The sequence below is a fragment of the Podarcis pityusensis genome (assembly GCF_964106645.2).
Source record: "Podarcis pityusensis genome assembly, chromosome: Z".
Taxonomy (NCBI): domain Eukaryota; kingdom Metazoa; phylum Chordata; class Lepidosauria; order Squamata; family Lacertidae; genus Podarcis; species Podarcis pityusensis.
In genome coordinates, this window is record NC_138044.1 from 32,415,241 (window position 1) to 32,437,003 (window position 21,763).

Below are 21,763 nucleotides of genomic sequence, written 5' to 3' on the forward strand. Positions count from 1 at the left end.
CACTCAAAACGAATGCTTAAAGTGGGAATTTAAGTCACTCAAAGCTGCTATGCATAGGGATGTCAGAGAATTCCAGGGGAAATGGAAATGGAAGCAGAAATTGCTGCTGTTCATATGTTCTTCTGTAATCTGGAACAGAAATCAGTCTAGCGAGTATGATAGGTCTTTGTTCGCATTGTTGTTGATGTTTTAAACTCCCCAAACGATACTTAAATAATGGAAGGATGGGTGTTTTTGTTTATGTGTTTTGACATTTCCTTTACATGGAATGTAAGTTATGTAAACAGTTACATAATTTACCTAACTCACACTAAATGGCAGACAGCAAGACATAATATTTGGCAGAAACCAAACTGCAGTGGAACAGAAATAGCGGTGATCATGACAAGCACAGGTCAGAGCAGGTATTGCTGCCTTCTTGTATCTCATGATATGCAACTGCTGGGTTTATGGCCCAGACATCGAGCCTGGCTCTGCGCACACCCTTTGGACAAAGCAGCATCTTCACATGGGTCACGTATCAATGACCTTCCTGGCATTTTGAAGGCCACTGCTATTGTGGAAATGCCACTCTGCCTCTTTGTCCGAAGGAAGCAAGGGACCCTGGCATCAAGGGTGACACCCGGCACCTGCTCCTAAGCCTTACGGCCCTGCAAACTATTGGCTGAAATTAAAAATCAAGCAACAGCCAGTGACAGCTTTATTTTTCACAGGCTGGGGACATATTAAGCCGTGTCCTGAATTTATTTCTATCCCAAGCCCCCTTCAAGCTATCTAGGCCAGCGAAATTCTAATTTGAATATGACTCACGATGTTAAATAAATTAAAGCCGATGGGTGTCCTCCCCAACAACTTTTCCAGCTTTTGTTGCTTAATGTCAGAGCTTCAAAGGCCAGATTTCGAATGTACTTTGGGAGGTGGCGTTTTGCCACATTAACCCACTGGCTATGAAAGAATCACAAAATCATTGCAGTGCCTGGAGAGAGGCTCAGGCTTAAGACACACTGAAGTCTCCTGCTGCAGAATTGTACTATAATTGCTGTGCATGCAATCACTCTCTTTCGCTCTCCCGCTCCTCTTTTCATGGTGCATAGAGTTGGTGGTTTCACAGTTCCCTATATCTGCAATTCTCATGGGTTCCCGTGCAATATAAAGTTGGCTCCCTGCAAACCAAGGTTTGTAGGTTGGGAGCCCACCTCGGGAATGAACACGCTCTCCATCACCTCTAGCGTGAATTCCCCTCTCCTTTCTTTAGAACTACAAACACTGTTCCCTAATACATTTACACTCATGTTAAGCACGGCAACATTAATCAGGTAACCCTTTTATCCAGAATTTGAATTCAAGGACTGAAGCAGCTTTGCAAAATCTAGTCAGAATTTTTCACGGGTTACCATCAGTGCAGACACTGAATCGTGGTTAGAGTCCACAAAAGAGAAAGGGGTTGGCAAAGAGGGTATGTATTTTAATTCGCTAACTGTGGTTTACACCAAGCCAGCTTTATGTCTCCACCAGGACAGGACCAGCTTATACATACATGTTCCTCAAGTGGTGATCTGCATGCATGAATGAGCCATCATAAACTCCGAAAGGGGCAGCTTTCATATCTCCTAACATCCCATTAACTGCAATATACTTCCAATCAGATGTGCCATACAACCCACTGCCCATTGCTTGTTAGGCAGCCAGGTAATAAGAATGTAAGTAGTGTCTGCTGGATCAGGCCAGTGGTCCATGCAGTCCAGCATCCTGTTCTCACAGCGGCCAACCAGCAATGCACACAACCAGGTACCTGCATCTCGCACCTGCATTTCAGTATTTGCCACCACCAGTTGAAACAGGATGCGACATTCGACACTTGGTCCTCACTGGATCTTATAGCACAAGCCATGCCCAATAATGTTTCCTTGCCATTTACTCCATTAATGGGAGCCCAGAAGGCACTTTCCCTTCAAATCTGATTGCCACCATGGGACTGCATAGACTGCTGAATTTCCGGCTTTCCACTGGATGGGCACACACCTGAATCATCCTGAGTCAGACCAACCACAAGGCAATGTGAGGAAGCTGCTTCAGGCAGAACATTCTAAGTGAGAAGTGCCTGAGACAAGCCATGGAACACATGAGGTGGAATAATTCTCCTATTCAAGTTTCGCTGAAGGCTACTGAGAAACTGCCGTTAGTCATTGTTTGGCCTTTAGTTCGCTCCAGACATTTCCCCCTCTGCCCAGCTCTTTTCCAGTATTAAGAGAGTCAGGAAAAGCGGAAAGGGAGAAATAACTGAACTGTTGATAGTCAAGGAGAAAATAGGGAACTACAGTGGTACCTCGGGTTAAGTACTTAATTCTTTCCGGAGGTCCTTTCTTAACCTGAAACTGTTCTTAACCTGAAGCACCACTTTAGCTAATGGGGCCTCCTGCTGCCCCTGCGCCACCAGAACACGATTTCCGTTCTCATCCTGAAGCAAAGTTCTTAACGCGAAGTAATATTTCAGGGTTAGCGGAATCTGTAACCTAAAGCGTATGTAACCCAAGGTACCACTGTAGATGGAACAGTGGTACCACTTGCCAGGCAACTTCCCTTATCCTATGGTTTGTGTATTATTACACTTATATTTCACCTTTCCCACCCCCCTCCAAGGTGGTTCTCCCCCTCCCCACTCTGAGAGACAGAGACTGGCCTAAGGCACTCAGTGAGCGTCAATACAGTGGTACCTTGGGTTACAGATGCTTTAGGTTACAGACGCTTCAGGTTACAGACTCAGTTAACCCAGAAATAATACCTTGGGTTAAGAACTTTGCTTCAGGTTGAGAACAGAAATCGGGCAGCAGCGGGAGGCCCCATTAGCTAAAGTGGTGCTTCAGGTTAAGAAAGTTTCAGGTTAAGAACGGACCTCCAGAACGAATTAAGTACTTAACCCAAGGTACCACTGTACTGAGTGGGGATGTAAACACTGAACTCCCAGGTCCCGGTCTAACATTGCTGGCACTGTACCACACTGGCCCAGTCACATCTTCTCATTTGGTCCATGCTAGTTTTTTTAAGGGGAGTGCGGAGGGGGGGAGAGAACAATCTGTGTCTCTTCTTTCCTTGCCTGGTTCCTTTTTTTCCTTTTCTTTTTCTTTTTGCATGCTCAGCAAATAGCTTAGCATTGAAAGCAATCCCTCTCACAGTAGAAAGGAAGAAAAGCCGGTTCCTGCTCAGAGTTGCTAAAGAATTAGGACTAAAGATCAAATTAAAAATTAATGTAGATTATGAGTAAAAGTAATAGCTTGACCTAGATAAAAGAAATGCAGGGGAATCACAGCAGGGGCGGGGTTGGGGAAATCTAGGCTGGCAAAAAAACCCAAAAAACAGCTGGGGAACTTGAAACTCTCGCCGCCGCTTCCTTCTGTGGAACGTCATGCCAGCTCTGAATACAACAGGTGGCACCCCGCTGATGCCTTTGGAAGCAACCCTTTCTCATGCTACCCCCCTCCCCTTTGTTGAGGGTTTTAACCTGTAAGCATTCAAAACTGAAATCTTACCTCTGAGTTCTATAAGCCATCTTTAGTAGAGGGCTTTAAAACAAAACTGCCAATATCACCGAGCCATTAATCAAATCTATGGTGCAACTCGACTTTGAATGTTGTGTATGGTTCCCCTGGCTGTCCCTTCTGAATGGTGAATTGCTTGAAAACACTGAGAAAAGGGCAGCCCAAATGATGATGGAGGTACTCAGGAAACTGGGTTGCAGCTTACCCAATCCTACTCAGAGTACACCCACTGAAATGAACATAAGAAGAGTCTTTCTGGATCAGGACAGCGGCTCATCTAGCAAAGCATTCTGTTCTCAACATGACCAATCAGATGCTTTCCCAGTGGAAAGCCCACAAGCAAGATGTGAGCCAAACATCCTTCTCCCAACCTGCAGTTTCTAGGAATTGGAATTGAGAAGTAGTGGCACAACATGCAGGGGTCAAGAGGGGCGATTGCCCCAGGTTAAAAATTCTGAGGAGCACAATGGGCGTCCGCACGATAGGCTCCCACATCAAGACCGAGTGACTGAACTGCTCTCACCTTCCAGAGCTGCGGGGAGGCAAGCTGTGCCTAGACTGACCCTTCAGGGCTCGGGTGGTGGCAATGTCTCCCTCTCTCTTGTGGCCAGCAAAGGGAGGCACTTACGCGCCCCACCCCTGGGCTGGCCAAGAGGCAAGGTGAAGCCAGCTTGGCCTTGTGCACTGCGTAACCTGCCAGGCCTGTGGGCAGGAGGGCGGGCACTCCAGAGACACACTAGCGTCAGAGCACAAGCAACTCATTCAGATGGGCACTAGTTGCCTGCCCACCTGCCTTGGCTCCAAGACAGCCACTCTCCTCTCTTCCCCACCATGTGGCCTGGTGCCGCATGCCTTGGCCATGTTCTGCACTCTGTGACGGGGACCCCACAGCCCCCTATGACCCCCTACTTCTCCGAAGACACCATCATCTCCCAAAACACCACCAACCAGCTGTGAGCACTGGCCATCATTTCTCTCTCTCCACAAACACACCCTGAGAGTCGGGAGGAAGTTAGCATGATGGTTTGGCACCTCAAATGTATGAGATCATTTACTTCTTTTTCCAGGCATGGATTAAGACTCTTTTGCACTCTCTCTTCCTATTCCCCCTTCCTCTCTCTCGCACTGGCAACCCACGGTACGCCACTGCCATCATTGATAGTCTTACTTCCATAAATTTGCCCCGTTCTTTCTTAAAAGCCATCCAAATCAGTGACCATCACTGCCTCTTGTGGCAGCAAATTTCATATTTTTAAGAAGTATTTTCTTTGGTCTGTCCTGAATCTTTCAACATTCAGTTTCAGTAGATGTCTATGGGTTCTACTGTTGAAAGGAAAACTTTTCTCTCTTCACTTTCTCAGCACCATGCATAATTCCATACACATCAATCATGCCAAATTAGTCATATCCTTTAAGTTCAGTGGGTCTGGTCCGAAAAGAACTAACAATGGATACAGCCCAATGAATTCTACACTCAGTACCAATTTCTGGACTGCCACTGTGAAATCAGAGAATGCACAGAATCTGGCTCACATCCAGGCAGCTTTCACAAGTGATGCAAGACAGACTTTTACTCATGGAGCCTTAGAAGAGATCTGTGGCAGAACTGCATGGGCATATTTTTAGTATTTTCAATAATTCTACTTGATTCATCGTGACCTTTTTTTAAAAAATACTACCAAATCCGAAGCCTCATAAATAGAGCTGGTTATCAATATGAATTAACACATCACGTTGCCATACCGATCCCTTCGGAGGGCAGGAGCTGACAGACACCTCCGCTGAGTCATATAGAATTCATCCTTAGGCTGAGATGCTCAAAGGAAGCAAAGGAAAAATTCAAGTTGCATTGTTAAGCTGATGTTTACCCAGGCAGTTTTGCCTGCTCCCTCCTCAAAGGACAAAGAGGCAGAAAACCCATGTTAATGCAAACGCTGCTAATTAGATTAAAAAATGAGACTCTGCTGGCAAGAGTCACTAAGTTACAAAAATCCCCTCTGCAGGACAAAGCAGTGTGTGTGTGTGTGTGTGTGTGTGTGTGTGTGTGTGTTGCCCCCTCAAGACACAGTCTCCAAGAATAAGCCATGACTGTACTGTCAGTACCTCTGAGCTACACAGACCCTTGGAAAAGGATATTAATCTGCCAACTCTTTAGTTGGCTATTAAAGTTTGTTTTATCTAGGCAGGCATTCTTTTTTATTTAAAGCCAATAGCAATATTTTGTTGGGAATTTTTTGTTATGATCCTGCTATTGCTGCATATGCGCATTTTTTCTTTTTCTTTTTAGTGCAGCAGTTTTATTTTATTTCCTGGTTTATATTTTTATTCCACAAGTGGTTTGAGTGTGCTTTTCACAAAAAGGTGGGATGAAAGTGTTAAAAACAAACAAGATTCCCAAATCCATATTAGGGCAATACTTTTAATAGCCTGATGAAAGCATTGCAAAACTTTGTGCAAACTTTTAAGTTCTCAAAAGCATCTTCATCAGTTTGCACATTATTTAGTATCATTTTGATTGGCCAAATGTGGATGTTGGAATTTTTCTTATGGACCAACCCATCTACTTCCTCATTTTGGTCACAAGCACATCATACATTTAAAGCACTTTTATGCCACTTTAACATTTATCAGAGTCTGAAGGGAAGAGAGACTGATTCCTAAACCACTTTCAGAACTGTAGCTCTGTAAGAATAGGGGTCTCCTAACAACGCTCAACAACTCTTAACAAACTACACTTCCCAGAATTCTTTGGGGGAAGTCAGGTGCTTTAAATATATGGTGTGGGTGTGCCCTTTTGTGTGTGAAACAAAACAGCTGCACGTTGGAGGCAGCTGTCCTGTAAAGCAGTAACCATCTCCGACCTTTTCATACCCAGGATGCACCTTTAACTCAAACATGCATTTGGGGACCCATTTCTTAATTCCGCACCATATATTTGCATGGTGGCAGGGCTGCTGTTGTGACTTGCCCTTGGATCAGGAAGTGACCTAGTCGTGGGTCCCGACCCACCATTGAAGACCAATGTAGTAAAGTACTACAAGGTCACCCTCACTTTCAATATACTCAGTCCTGACAACTATACTTGCTCAAGAACTGCACACGTCATAAACCTATACTATGACAACTTACGTTGGGTTCCCAAAGAATCTTGGGAATTTCAGTTTGGGAGAAATAACTGAGAATCCTTGACCAAAAACCCTTCATAGAATTCCAGTTTCCAGTATCAGCCTGAGGTTGCTGAAGAGTAAGTAAAGGTATTATTGCGTTAATTAACATAAGTTATAATGCATGGGTGCCCCCCACCCTGTAATAACGCATGTGTGACCATCAGATGCTCTAAGATTGTTTGATTGCAACTCCCAACATCCCTCGCCATTAGTCACACTAGCTGAGGCAGATGGGAGCTGGGTCCATCAACATCAGTAGGGGTTCCCCATTCTTGTTATAATATGTGAGGTTTTTTGGATAGGGTATATATATATATATATATATATATATATATATATATATATACACACACCGTATTTTTTGCTCTATAAGACTCACTTTTTCCCTCCTGAAAAGTAAGGGGAAATGTGTGTGCGTCTTATGGAGCGAATGCAGGCTGCGCAGCTATCCCAGAAGCCAGAACTACAAGAAGAATCGCTGCTTTCACTGCGCAGTGATCTCTCTTGCTGTTCTGGCTTCTGGGATTCAGAATATTGTTTTCTTGTTTTTCTCCTCCAAAAACTAGGTGCGTCTTATGGTCTGGTGCGTCTTATTTAGCGAAAAATACGGTGAGTCACTTTGAGAGCTTATTTAGCTGGAAAGTGACATGTAAAAATACCAGTTTTAAGGCCTAATCAGCAGTATACATTTATAGCAGTTATCATACCACAGTCATGGCTTCCTTCAAAGAATCTTGGAGGTCTGTAGTTTGTTAAGTGTGCTGAGAGCTACTAGGAAGGGAACTCTCCTCAAACAGCTACAATTCCCAGAACTCTGTGGGAAGAGGGATTGACCATTCTGGAAATGATAACTGTGAGGGAAATTCAGCAGCATCTGAAGGGCATCAAGCTGCATGGCTATTTTTATAATATTCCATGACAGCAACAACTAAGTTTTATATGAATTCTTGCTCATGTTATATTTTTGACTCATCTAAGTGATAAATGGAATCCAATGTCTCTCATTTTTTCTTGTCTCATATTGCGGCTTCTAATCCAGACCATTCTCTCCTGCAGTTTTATCCTTCCAATTCATCACATAACTCTTCTGTCAAAACAAACCTCCTCCCAGCATTTTATACTACCAAAGTAAATTTGCAGAAGAAGCTCAACCCAGACTTGTATAACCAGTTTACAAAGCAAATCCCTCTAAAGCCAGTGAGAGTTTTGTTCTTTGCTTTATGCATATCTCTTTCTCTCTCTTCTCTCTCTCTCTCTTTCACATCCCTGGTATTTGAGATGAAAAAGTCCTTTTTATGATTGGAATGACATGCCTGTCGATGTAAAACCCAGCATGAATATTTCAGAGTGTTTTGCCAGTTTAAGGTGAACAAAAATTATTTGAAACAGGTAGTGACTGGAAACTTTAGTTTGAAATGGGTAATGAGTGGAAGTCAGGGGGTGGTTGTTAGATTTATTGCCCACTGTTCAGCAGAAGGCAGCAGGGTGGGTTACAGCAATATATTATAGAGCATTAAAAACAGTTTAAAACAGTGTTAGAAACTGGGATAGGAATGCCATGTGGCTCCTGGGACCTAGGTTGTGGGCGGCAAAACAAAATGTCTAGCTGCTTCTCCCCCCCCCCCCTTTCCCCCTTTTTTTCTGCCCCACTACCAGACCAGGCACGGGACGTGGGTGGCGCTGTGGGTTAAACCACAGAGCCTAGGACTTGCTGATCAGAAGGTTGGCAGTTCGAATCCCCGCGACGGGGTGAGCTCCCGTTGCTCGGTCCCTGCTCCTGCCAACCTAGCAGTTCAAAAGCACGTCAAAGTGCAAGTGGATAAATAGGTATCGCTCCAGTGGGAAGGTAAACGGTGTTTCCGTGCTCTGCTCTGGTTCGCCAGAAGCGGCTTAGTCATGCTGGGCACATGACCCGAAAGCTGCACGCCGGCTCCCTGGGCCAATAAAGTGAGATGAGCGCCGCAACCCCAGAGTCAGCCACGACTGGACCTAATGGTCAGGGGTCCCTTTACCTTTTTACCAGACCAGGCAGTCCACTGGAGCGGGGCAGGAATGCTGCCTGGGGAATCAGGTGGTCCACAGGATAGCACAGTAGGGAAAAAAAGGCTTTTGCTACCACTCTACCCCACCAAACACTTGATTCATTGGGCAAAGGGACAGATATATATATATATATATATATATATATATATATTTCTGCCGGGTGAATCAGGGGGTCTGCATATTAGCGCAGCCACAAGAGACGCGTCTTTTGCTAACACTCTCCCCCACCAAACATCTGATTTGCGGCAGCAAAAAAACCTGTTTAAAAAACGTTTGTTGTTGCTGCTGCCAGGTGAATCAAGGGGTCTGCAGCGTAGCGTGGCCACAAGCAAAGGCGTCTTTTGCTAGCCCGCCAAACACCTGATTCAGCTGGCAGCAGCAGCAAAAAATAAATAAACATGTGCCTTTTGCTGCTGCACTGTTGGGAAATCAGGTGTCTGGTGGGGGTTGTGCTGCAGAAAAAGACACACGTCTTTTGCTGCCGCTGTGCCTGGCAGAGCAGCTGGCTGCAGCCAGGCAGGTGGAGATGCCAGGTGCCAAGAGTGGCTCCTGGATATCTCCATCCAGTCGCAAAAGGCGCCTGGCTGGTTTAAAACAAATTGCAATCGCCACTAGAGTGGCTCCTAAAATACGTCTCTGTCACATGTCAAAGGACAGAGTAGAGACGTGTCTCTTCAGCACATGAATAGGTTCCTTGTCTAAACAGTGTAACGTGTTACCTGAAAGTATAAATTTCAAGGCATCTTCTCCTACTACCATCCTGATCCTGGTATAATAAATCAGAAAACAACCCAAAATACTTTGTGAACCTGACCTCAAGGATTCAGTAGGAAAACTTTATTTGGGGTGGGGGGTAAAGAGAAAAGCCAAGCAACTGTACTCCTATGTCCAGAAGATAACTTGCAGCAAAATGCCAACCATGTCTGCTCAGAACTAAATCCCACTGAATTCAATGAGGCTTACTCCCAGTTTAAAAACAGTTTAAAACAACTTACAATCACAGAAATAAAGTGTTTCCTAAGAATACAGTATGAAGCCAGGGTAAAGAGGTGTGCTTTCAGCATTCACTGAAACCTGTATAATGAAGACACACCTCTGTGCTAAGGGAGTTCCACAACTTAGAGGCTGCCACAGAGAATGCCCTCTCCTGGTCTGCCACCACCCCAAGCCTCTGAGGTTAGAGGAACTATCAAGAAGTTCCCTTCTGCCAATCTCAGCATCCAAGAGGGAAATAAGTGGTCTTTCAGGTATTTGGAGCCTGACCCGTTCTAGGGCTTTAAAACACTAATGCGAGTGCCTTGAATTAGGCCTGGAAACAAGCTGGCAATCAGTGCACTTATTTTAAAACTGGAGTTATGCAAGACTAAAAGTGAACCCCAGCCAGTAATCTGGCTGCTGCATTTTGTATTGCAATCTTAAGAGATGAAACCATGTGCTCGTCCACAGGTCCTAGCAGTTTTCCAGAAGTGTGGATTTGTTTACATCAGAGGGGAGGAAGCTGTTCCCTTCCTGATGCTCTTGGACTCCAACCTTCACCAGCCCCAAGCCAGCATGGCTGCTCTAATATCCGTCTTTCCCGACTTCATTTGGGCAGAAGGATAAACAAAATATAGTCATGTTGAGCCAAAAGAAAAAGACTCCAGAATCCAAAATTGGGCAATACATTCATTAGGAGGACCAACCAAAATATCACAAATTTGTGGCAAGCTTCCATGTTCTCCAGGACTCTTCATTAGGTGAGATGTTGCACAAAGCATGGGGGCGGGGCGGAGAGAAAGAAGGAAACATACCAATAAATTAAAAACTACAAAAAATGTTTATTAGGCAACAAGCCCCTATTCCCCTCAGAGAGTTACAATTCCCATAGTTCCCTGCAAAGAAGCATTGGTTGTTAAAGCACTCTGGGAACTGTAGCTTTGGAAGAGGGGAAAGGTGTCTCCTGCAAATCTCAAAATAAACTATAGTTCCCAAGATAATAATAATAATAATAATAATAATAATTTATTATTTATACCCCGCCCATCTGGCTGGGTTTCCCCAGCCACTCTGGGCGGCTTCCAAAAGAATATTAAAATACTATGTTACATCAAACATTAAAAGCTTCCCTAAACAGGGCTGCCTTCAGATGTCTTCTAAAAGTCTGGTAGTTGTTGTTCTCTTTGACATCTGGTGGGAGGGCGTTCCACAGGGAGGGCGCCACTACCGAGAAGGCCCTCTGCCTGGTTCCCTGTAACTTGGCTTCTCGCAGTGAGGGAACCGCCAGAAGGCCCTCGGTGCTGGACCTCAGTGTCCGGGTAGAACGATGGAGGTGGAGACGCTCCTTCAGGTATACTGGACCGAGGCCGTTTAGGGCTTTAAAGGTCAGCACCAACACTTTGAATTGTGCTCGGAAACGTACTGGGAGCCAATGTAGGTCTTTCAAGACCGGTGTTATATGGTCTCGGCGGCCGCTCCCAGTCACCAGTCTGGCTGCTGCATTCTGGATTAGTTGTAGTTTCCGGGTCACCTTCAAAGGTAGCCCCACGTAGAGCGCATTGCAGTAGTCCAAGCGGGAGATAACCAGAGCATGCACCACTCTGGCGAGGCAGTCCGCGGGCAGATAGGGTCTCAGCCTACGTACCAGATGGAGCTGGTACACAGCTGCCCTGGGCACGGATTTAACCTGTGCCTCCATGGACAGCTGTGAGTCCAAAATGACTCCCAGGCTGCGCAAGATTTTGTAGGGGGAGCCATGACTGTTCAAAGTGTCACGGCATTGTTTTAAATGTATAGTGCAGATGCAGCCTCAGTTCTAAGATGGGAGACTGCTGGCTGAATGGAGCACACTGTCTGATGAAAAGTTCTGAGAAACTCAGAAGCATGCCACAAGTTTGTGACATCTTGATTAATCCTCCTAATAACACGCACTGCCCGACTGTAGATTCTCTGGAGCTTGAAAATCCAGTAACTCAAGAATTTTCTTGCCTAGGCAAATGTTGTTGTCTATTACTAACTATATTTTCCTGTGCAATGAAGTTATTTTTCTAAGACAAATAAGAAACTTGTTTTCCCACCAGTATTTTAGTATTATAAAACTCAGGAAGAATTCTTATCTGTGGAGCTAGATACCAATTTGTTTCACTTAATGATAAAAAACTGTCTCAACTGTAGGGCTGCCCTCTCATTTACAAGAAGGTCTGGCAGCCCTAACCAAGAATCCTCCTCCAAGCATGGACAGCATTCCTTTCCCTCCAAGGGAAAGATGATGATGATGATGATGATTTATTACTTGTACGCCACCCATCTGACTGGGTTTCCCTAGCCATTCTGGATGGCTTCCAACAGATATAAAGACATAAGCGCAAAGCATCCCCGAGCAGGTGCAAAGTGCATTTGCACATTCCCACTGAACACTGCACAAATTGGTGTCCCATGGTAAGGTTTCCACTGGGTAATCCTTCACATACCCACGAGTATCCGGAAAGCTTCCCAGTCACAAAAACCTGCTTTGAATCTGGCAAGATAACATAGTAGTTTGGGACAAGTCACAACTGCATGCTGAATAGTGGAAGGTGGGAGTGGGGATACCATATTACCTAATGGATTGGCACATCTCGAAAGCGCTTATTATAAACCCAAAATTGCTCGTTGCCATTCACATATTTCAGACAGGGGAAACTAAAAGGGGGAAAGGTAACAGGAAGAGAAAGGAAAAGAAGAAATGAGAGTACACAAATACAGTACAGTGGTACCTCGGGTTACAGACGCTTCAGGTTACAGACTCCACTAACCCAGAAATAGTACCTCGGGTTAAGAACTTTGCTTCAGGCTGAGAACAGAAATCGTGCTCCGGCAGCACAGCAGCAGCTGGAGGCCCCATTAGCTAAAGTGGTACCTCAGGTTAAGAACAGTTTCAGGTTAAGAACGGACCTCCTGAACGAATTACGTTCTTAACCCAAGGTACCACTGTACTCCTCAAAAAAGTTAAGTACTTGCAAAGTTTGTTGCCCTCAGAGAGCTATCTGGGTGAGTGTTAAACCAATCCATCAGGATTTTAATTACTTTTAATGATAACTATCACAGACAGAGATCTGGACTTGCATCTGAGGGACCTGGGATCAAGCCCTTGCCCAGCAATTGGTTCCCTCCCATCATCTTGGGCAGTACTAAATGTACTCATTGATTAAATGCACTCAGCATTTCATGAAAAATCTGCCCCTGGAAAAGCTGAACTCTGCGACCTGCCTAACTTATGCAAATCTAATGGGGCTGCAACCAAACTGAAGAAATCTTAGCTGATTAAACTGTGTGAGTGCCAGGAATCGATTCATTGATTACGCTTGCATGCAAGTCCAAACAGTAGCTTTGGATCAAAGCCCATCCTTTTGGATCATGCACCTGTGCGTTGCAGCAGGCATCATCTTAGAAGAAGCATTCTCTCCTGTATGAGAAAAAAGGAGGGATGCCTCTGTAAAGATGGTACTTGCCACCTGCTGTTCTTTGGAAGTACCTGTACTAAATAGTTATTATGAGTGCATATAGATTGTCACCACATTGTAAGCTGAGCAAAGGCTTTTAAGCCAATTTACTGACTGATCAGTCAAAACACTGCAGCCCTGAAATGTAATTGTGTTCACATATTTTACACAAATTATTTAGCTCTGGTTAGCAAGGAGAGAGAGAGATGGAGAGAGAGAGAGCACAATGCAGGGCACTGTGCTTACGGTAGTTTCAGCTAGGCATAGTGAGAATTCAACTTCATCTGCTCATACGATTGCAAGTCTCAATGAGTTTCTTAAGAACCAGAAACTTGTCTCACTTTAGTTTTAGCTTTTCTATATTTAAAAAAAAAAAAATGCTTGCACAATGCAATTGTGTGCCAAACCAGTCCTTGCCTTAACCAAATTACTGTCTCTCCGATTCAGTTCTCTATCTCTGTGGAGAACTTGCAAAGGAGACCTTCCCAGTGAATCATCCCATGTGAGTCAAATTCATCTCCCATTGTAACCTCAACCATGTGAGGCAGCTGCCTCATCTTACATCACACGGTCTACTTCCTGCCTGCACAAAGATTGTTTGATTCTTCCTGCCTGTTAAGCTATTCTGGGAGACTCTGGGCTCTGACTTGCTACCATCCAAAGTGAAGTTGATGAGAACATGGAACAAGGCCTTCTCCATGGTACTGCATAGGATCCTAAACTCCTCCTCCAGAAAGCTTTGTGTAGTTCATTTCCTTCCAGTCTTCAGAAAGGCTATTCACATTGTTTTGTTTAAAAGTGCATTTGAGGCTGCCTCATCCCCAATTATTTTTTATAATGCTGTTGTTTTAATACTCCTGTTTTAAATTTGAGGTGTGTCTTAAACTCTGGGAATTGTAGATCCCTCCATGAGCAGGTGCAAACCAAAAAACATTACTGAACCAAAGGAATCTACAAGGATCCTGTAATGCAGTCAGCAGTGACCCAGCTGCTTCCTGAAAACATGAAACTGTTTGGAAAAGCTCCACCTCTTCACAATTTGAAAGCCTCAGACATAAACTTTCCTCGACACGGATGGCTTAAAATGCTTATTATGCTGTGCAGCTTAAATCTGACTTGCAAACATTCCCAAGGAGCTGAAATAATACTAGGTCGTCCCATGGTGCAACTCCAGCATATTAATATAAAGTTGGTCTGAACCATATGCTTCTTCCAGGACAGTTTGGCTCCAAAGACTCCTACAGAGTAGACTCTCTGTCTCCACAATGTGTTCTTTCCTATTTTTTTACAAAATTCAGGTCATAGGACAGCCTGGGTTTCCCAAGAGACCTGGCCATCAAACCACCTTCTCTGATATGGCTGGGGAGCGCTTCCAGATTTTTCCGAACCTAGCATTATTTTGCAGATCCAGCCCCCTGTGCAATGCGTAAGAGAGAAAGAGAGATGTCTCGTTTCGTATGGGTCAAGAACCAGACATTATTCTGATTCCTGTCAGATTCAGCAGAGCCTCCATAACTGCGTAAAAAGTCAAGCATGAAAAGATTCCAATAGAGGCCCAGGAAGCACACAGAGATGTCTGATCCCTGTGTCTCAAGAAGCTCAGGGTAGTTCATCAATATGCACTGACAATGTTGGCTTGAGTGAAGGGAGAACAGAATCCTTTCTCACCCACACTCACCCCATAACAGAAGGATATATACTCTCCAGGAAGAAATAAGGTTCTTGCAACAAGCACCAGAAGTTTCTCAGTTAATTCTGCCTCTCTATACTGGATAATCAGATAACTCTAATATTCTTTATGTGAAGACAACATTTATTCTCACTTCTTTATTACTTGGAATTTGTTACTTTAACCCACATGCAACTACTGCACTTATTCTATGTGTCTACTTTATAGTTTTGTTTTCCATCCTTTATTTTTATCTGCTTTTTTAAAAATAACTGTTCTCTCTGTTCTAGATACATTATAGAATGAAATAAAAAATATTTACCCCCCCACCCCCCAAAACTAAAAAATCACTCTGCCTTTCTAGGAATGTTCACCTTGAAGATATAAGGCAGGGAAGGGATCCCTGATCCTGCAGGTGCCGTAGGACTACAACTCCCAACATCCCTGGCCATCCAACCTGCTGACTGGGGCTAACGGGAGTCTCAGCCCAAGAACTTCTGGTGGTAACATCAAAGTCCTGGCCAGCAAGGAACATGTGGGCAATTCAAACCAGGATACAGATACAATGGACCAATGAAAGCTTGCAATCAAAGCCAGGATGGCAACTGCTGTCTCCAGTTCTTTCCCCTCAGTATCTGATAATGAAAGATATGAGCACAAGAGGAGTCCCACTGGATCAGTCCAATGGCTTTTCTAGTCCATCATCCCTCTTCTCACAGTGGCCCACCAGATGCCCATGGGAACCCCTTCTTTCTGAACTTTCTTTTAATGTCATGATTTAAGGACACCAACAAAATGCCCAGTATATCTGAAGGAGTGTCTCCTCCCCCATCATTCAGCCCAGACACTGAGGTCCAGCACCGAGGGCCTTCTGGCGGTTCCCTCACTGTGAGAAGTGAGGTTACAGGGAACCAGGCAAAGGGCCTTCTTGGCAGTACCTCCCTCCCATCAGATGTCAAGGAGATAAAAAACTACACAACTTTTAGAAGACATCTGAAGGCAGCCCTGTTTAGGGAAGTTTTTAATGTTTGATGTTTTGTCATGATTTTTATTTTCTGTTGGGAGCTGCCCAGAGTGGCTGGGGAAACCCAGACAGATTGGCAGGGTATAAATATATCTATTATTATTATTATTATCATCATCATCATCATCATCATCATTTCTATCATCTATCTTTGGCTGTGACTACCAAAACACCCTATCAAAACTTATTCCATAGCTTATGTATTCCATAGTGGGACACTTTCTCTCACTTCTTCCTGGACCAGGATAAACAGCACTGAAAATACTAAAATTCCACAGTTTTGACAGGGCGGAGAATTCCTCAAACAAAAAAAACAACAACAAAGGAACCCTGGGCATTTGCTTACATCCCTTTACAGCTCCATCCCTCCCCTGGCTCATTCTCACATTGGGTGCACCTTGACCCACCATTCCCCATGCAGACCATCATATATACCAAGTGTGAGGAACCTATGACCCTTCAGGTGTTACTGGACTACAACTCCCATCAACCCTAGCAAGCATAGCCAATAGCCAGGAATGATGGGAGTTATAGTACAGCAACACCTGGAGGGCCAAAGATACCTCACACTCACACCTGCTATATACCCATAGTGAACTCAAATCCCTAAGTGCTGGTCCTTATCTATCCACACACAAAAGGGGGTAGCTACAGGCTGTGGAGAACACTAAGGTTTCCAGATGTACAAAAACACACACACACTTTAAAAAACCTCAATCCAATTCAAGTCTCACCACCCACAAAATGGGTGACTGATTAACTGCTGGAGGGCAGAAAAAACACCAGAAAACTGGGGGGAAGAGGGGAGTGAAATGCAAAATCCTAGAGAAAGGCATAGCTGGTCCGGTGGAACTCTGAACAGCTGTGCTCCACCACTTCAGGCCCCACTTCTACCCTTTCTAAAGTCCAAATATTTTTGCTGCTTCCCACTCTTGTAGTCACTACTACATGCTGACTTTTAAGTGCCTGGAGGTTTACTCTTGTGTTTTGCGGTTTGATCTCACAAAGAAAAAGGGGCTTAAGGCTGGGTGTGAAGATCAGCATGAGGGGGATGACTAAGCTCAGAACCCTTAGTCTTATGGTTCTGTATAACTCATAAAGGGGAATACCATCACAAACTTTAATAAGGCCTTTCACACAGCCAACATGCAGTGCTAACTAAGATTCCCACACCCACAAATAGTACAGATTCATCTCAGTTAAACAAGCTCCTGACAAACCATGCATCCATCCCACTTGCTTGCCTGCCTGCCTGCCTGCCTGCCTCCATCCAGGCCCTGCAGCTTAAGGCAACGTCTGCCACTGCAACCTAATTATGGAAGCCAACACCTATTGAAACAGTCTGCTTCGTTTCACACAGGAAAACCCTGCTTCCAGTTACCTGGTTAGTACCAAAGCCAATTCACATGACCAGATTGGTGTGGTAAGGAAAATGGGGGGTTGTGTTGTATTCATTGCTCCACCACAAAACCAATTTGAGTGCTTCTTCTGTTGTGGAGGGAGCGCGGCTCATAGGAAGAAACCATAGCTTTGTGGCAGAACTATGGGAATCCCCATTTCAGAAGCATCCAGTAGCAGATGATGGAAACAATCTTTTCTCAAGACCCTGGACAGCCAGCCACTGCCAGTCAATGGATACAACTGGGCTAGTTGAGTAAACAGCCTGAGTCAGTTTACAACAGCCTCCTAGTGTTTTGATGCAAAAGATACTGAAAAGTGAGTTAAGAGATGACACAGTGGGTGAGGGATGCAACTGCAGTGAAACAGCAGCTCAGAGCACGTTCTCCATATGTCACTTTGGGGCGTGTGGTTTTTGCAATGAATGCTTACTTATGAACATACAGGAAGGAGCAAAACAGACACAAACCACACAACACACACAGCTGCTGCGGCTGCCTCAATCAGTGCCCCAAACCCCACCCTGCCCCTTCTTACCTTGAGCTTCTCAAACCGGTCACTCAGGGATGCCACCTGGTGATCCCGGTGCCGCCCCACCAGTTTGCATAAGGCACAGATGAGCTGGTCATCAGCCACACAGTACATGTTCACCTTCTCGTTCTCATGCTCAAGGCAAGTCAGCCCACGGAAGTGGGCGTCCGGCACAGGCTCTACCAAGCGGTGGCTGGTGAACGGCTTCTTGTTGGGGTGCGTGGCCCGCAGGCAGCGGTCGCAGTAGGACACCTCGCAGGTGATGCAGGTCTTGACAGCGTCGCGCGGAGGGTCCTGCTCACAGAACTGGCAGGCTATCCTGTCGCCTGCCGACATGGTTGGGCTGTGGCGGTATGGCCGCTCACGACAGTTCTCGCTGGGGGAATTTGGCCCGCTCAGGGAGGCCTTCTGGAAGCGGTCGATGATGTTCTGCAAGGTCACATTGCGCTTGAGGCCCTCCAGGCCCCGATGGTTGAGGGAGATGACATAGCGGCAGGTGGGGCACTGGAAGGCGGTGATGGGCTCAAGAGGCTCTCCGGCGGAGCAGTTGGAGACCAGGATGCGGTGGGCACAGCTGGAACAGAGGCTATGAGCGCACGGCAGAAGGAGGGGGTCTTCAAACAATTCCAAACAAATTGGGCAAGTCAGTTCCGACTCCAGTGTTTCCATCTTTAGTTAAAGCAATCTGGCTTCAGCACTAAAAACGAAGGAGGCAGGTTAGCCACCTGGGAAAGAAAGAAGGGCAAGAGGGGACAGTGAATTATTTATAGACTTTCATTTATCGCCCTTCCTCCAAGGAGCTCAGAACGGCATTTTTAGCCTCACAATGACCCCAGAGAGAGAGAGAGAGAGAGAGAGAGAGAGAGCACTCACATCTGTACTATACATTTAAAGCAGGATCATATATTTTAAGCAGTCATGGTTTCCTCCCCCACAAAGGATCCTGGAAACTGTAGCTTGTTAAGGGTGCTGAGAATATTAGGGAACCCCTATGCCACCCACAGAGATATATTTCTCATGATGGTTTAACAGTTGATACCTTTGTGAGGTGAAGAGGGGTCTTTTCACAGGTTAGAGCAACAACAAAAAAAGAATTAAGACAACTTAAAATCACAATTAGAATATGCCCTATAAAAGATCTATTTCAAGTGTAGACGTACAGGGTAACAAAGTGCATGTTCAGCATATGACAAAAACTATACAATGAAGCTGGGAGAGGGAATTCCACAACTTAGGGGCTGAAACAGAGGATGCTCCACCTGGGCCACCCCCAAATTTCTGAGAGTGGTGCAGCTCTTAAGAGGGCCCTCTCTGCTGAGATTAAAACTCAAGAGGGTATGCTGGGAAAGAGATTCCAGGGACTGAACCTTCTGCATACAAACGTATGTGCTCAGCTACTGGGTTGCAATTCATTTCCCTTTGAGCTGTGGTCCCTAACCTTCACTGTACATCAGTCCGTGTGGCTAAATACTTCCATGTGGATATTCCACAAATTAAAGGATCTGAAGATTTCGAACTGACACATTTATGTAAGTTAGAGAAGGCCATTGATGGCCTACAAGAAAAAAACACAAATTTCCAATTCATATTAGCTCAATCATAATGTTATGAAACTGTTGAGTGCAAGCTTTTGAGTTCCCCGGAACACTTCATCAGATGTTTAAAAGGCATTAGAGGGAAGAAGAGAGAGAAAATCTGCTGCCGTTTATCAAGACACCTTAACCTGTTTTGCTGAAAGACTTAGGATATGGGAGGAGGTAGCAGACAACCAGGGGTACTTTTGCTTTCAAACAGAGCCCCAGCCATATGGAAAGTAGGAGCAAAAAAATGAATGATTTCCCATTTCTGCAAATACAACACCCAGGAATTACTCAGATTTTTCTTGAAGTATGGAACAGGGGAGGGGGGAAATAAAGAGGGAAATTGGAAAGAGGTTACTCCACACATTCTGTGCAAATTGGCAAACTGTGTTTTGTTGTTGCTACTGCCACACGCCACCCCTAATCTCTGTCAAATGGAAGCAAGATTCCAGGGATTCCAGGCACTCACCAAGGGTTGTGTTTCCACTGCAAAATAAAGGCACAGTGGAGTTTGCTGTGTCTTAGAAACGTGGTTTGCTCACACACATTGACACCTAAAGCCTTCCACAGAGGGGGCATAGAACATGACACCCCAAGAGTGTCTCTTGTTGCTCCTCTCGTGGCTTCAACAAGCTTGGGTCCAAAATAGCAGCCAGCCACGGCCCCCAGCCTCTCAGAACAGCCTCTCCCAGCCAGCATGCATGGAGTTCTGCCCACTTCCGGCTGCTTCTTCCCAACAGCCTTTGCAGAAAACAACTCTTCCCCTTCCGCTTCCAGCATCCCTCGCAACCTCATTTAAAAAGCCTCCTGCAAAAATCACTTTTTTTTTTTTTTTACTGTGATGACATCTTGCCCCTGTACTAATTCTGGCAGCCTCCCCCTTTCTTGTCCGATTCTGAATGCCTCACCTTTTGGCAGGATAATGACTCCGCTATCTCCCCTCTAAGGAAGTCAAGCCAGAGAAGCCTAGCTCCTGAGGAAGCTGGCTTGACTTCAAACCCCATATTTACTAATTTCAGAAAATATGGGCAGAAACTCGCACCCAGGAATTTTAAGGGATCCTTGGCCCCTGCAAACCCAGAACACTATTTATTTGACTTGGTAGCATAGCTGTCAACTTTTCCCTTTGCTTGCGAGGAATCCTATTCGGAATAAGGGAATTTCCCTTAAAAAAGGGGGAAAGTTGACAGCTATGCTTGGTAGTCACTTGTTGCCCAAAGGTGTCTAAGTGGTTTACAATGTATTTAAAAACATAAATGCATTATACTGTGTGTGTGTGTGTGTGTGTGTGTGTCTGTGAAAGTATTGGGAAATAAATAAATTATTTATAGAGCGAGAGAGAGAGAGAGATAATTTATTTCCCAATACTTATATACCACTTAATTGTAATAAAACCTCAAAGCAGTTTACAAAAAATCAAAGCATTCGAAAATAATTAAGTCAATTATAAGTTTACATTGCATGTTGACATTCCACCCATCTGGGTAGCGTTGTCTAAGCAGAAATGTGTTTTAACAGGCTTAAAAAATAATGAAGGGGAAGATACCTGCCTGATGTCAATAAGCAGGGAGTTTCAAAGTGTGGGTGCTACCACACTAAAATATCAATGCCTTACAAATGTGGAGTGAGCGAGCCTTTTTTCCTAGCTGGAACTCACCAGAACTCAGTTCCGGCACCTCCCAGGTGGGTGCAACTCCCGAACAAGGGAGGTTCATGGTGAATTCCAGCACCTCCTTTTTCTAGAAAAATAGCACTGGGAATGAGCATTATGTGGTACCTGTACAAGTGACACTTCTGCAGATCAAAGTGGTTGAGTGAGCTTTTAGAAGACATCTGTATCGGGAAATTTTTAATGCCTAATGTTTTACCATTTTTAATGTGCTGGAAGGCACCCAGAGTGGCTGGGGAAACCCAGCCAGATGGGCAGGGGTACAACAACAACACATATACACACTCACACATACCAGGTATTCAGATCTTGATGAATGTGCCATGGGTGCCAGTACAAAATGTCTGCCACAGGTGGTAAAAACAGGTCACAGTACTCCATAACTGAGAACACCATCGTAAAAAGCGCTGCACAAACACACATATACAAAACATACATACACCAACAGCAACATTAAGCTTTGGCAACCCTCCAACAGTACAGTGTCGGGGCACTCCCATGCAGAGGCATGCCAATTCGACAGACCCACACCTGCAACCAGCTGGCTCAGGGATGAAGCTTGCTCTTACAACTAGTTTCATAACCCTGTCATCTCTGCTTTGGTTTTTGCGGAAGCCACTTCCCATCCTTCAGGTCTATTGCACAACCAACAGTGCAGGAAGCTTCCGGGATTCATTCACTTGCTCTGG

General features: G+C 44.9%; 1 protein-coding gene across 1 annotated transcript in view; it reads right to left on the reverse strand.

The window, feature by feature from the left end:
* MID2 (midline 2) overlaps positions 1–21,763 on the reverse strand; it is a 195,002-nt gene that overhangs the window by 121,321 nt on the left and 51,918 nt on the right. The window contains exon 2 of the mRNA XM_080990250.1: positions 17,832–18,550. Within this exon, the coding sequence (XP_080846376.1) occupies positions 17,832–18,494 (663 nt within the window). The 5' untranslated portion in view covers positions 18,495–18,550. The remainder of the gene's footprint in view (positions 1–17,831; positions 18,551–21,763) is intronic.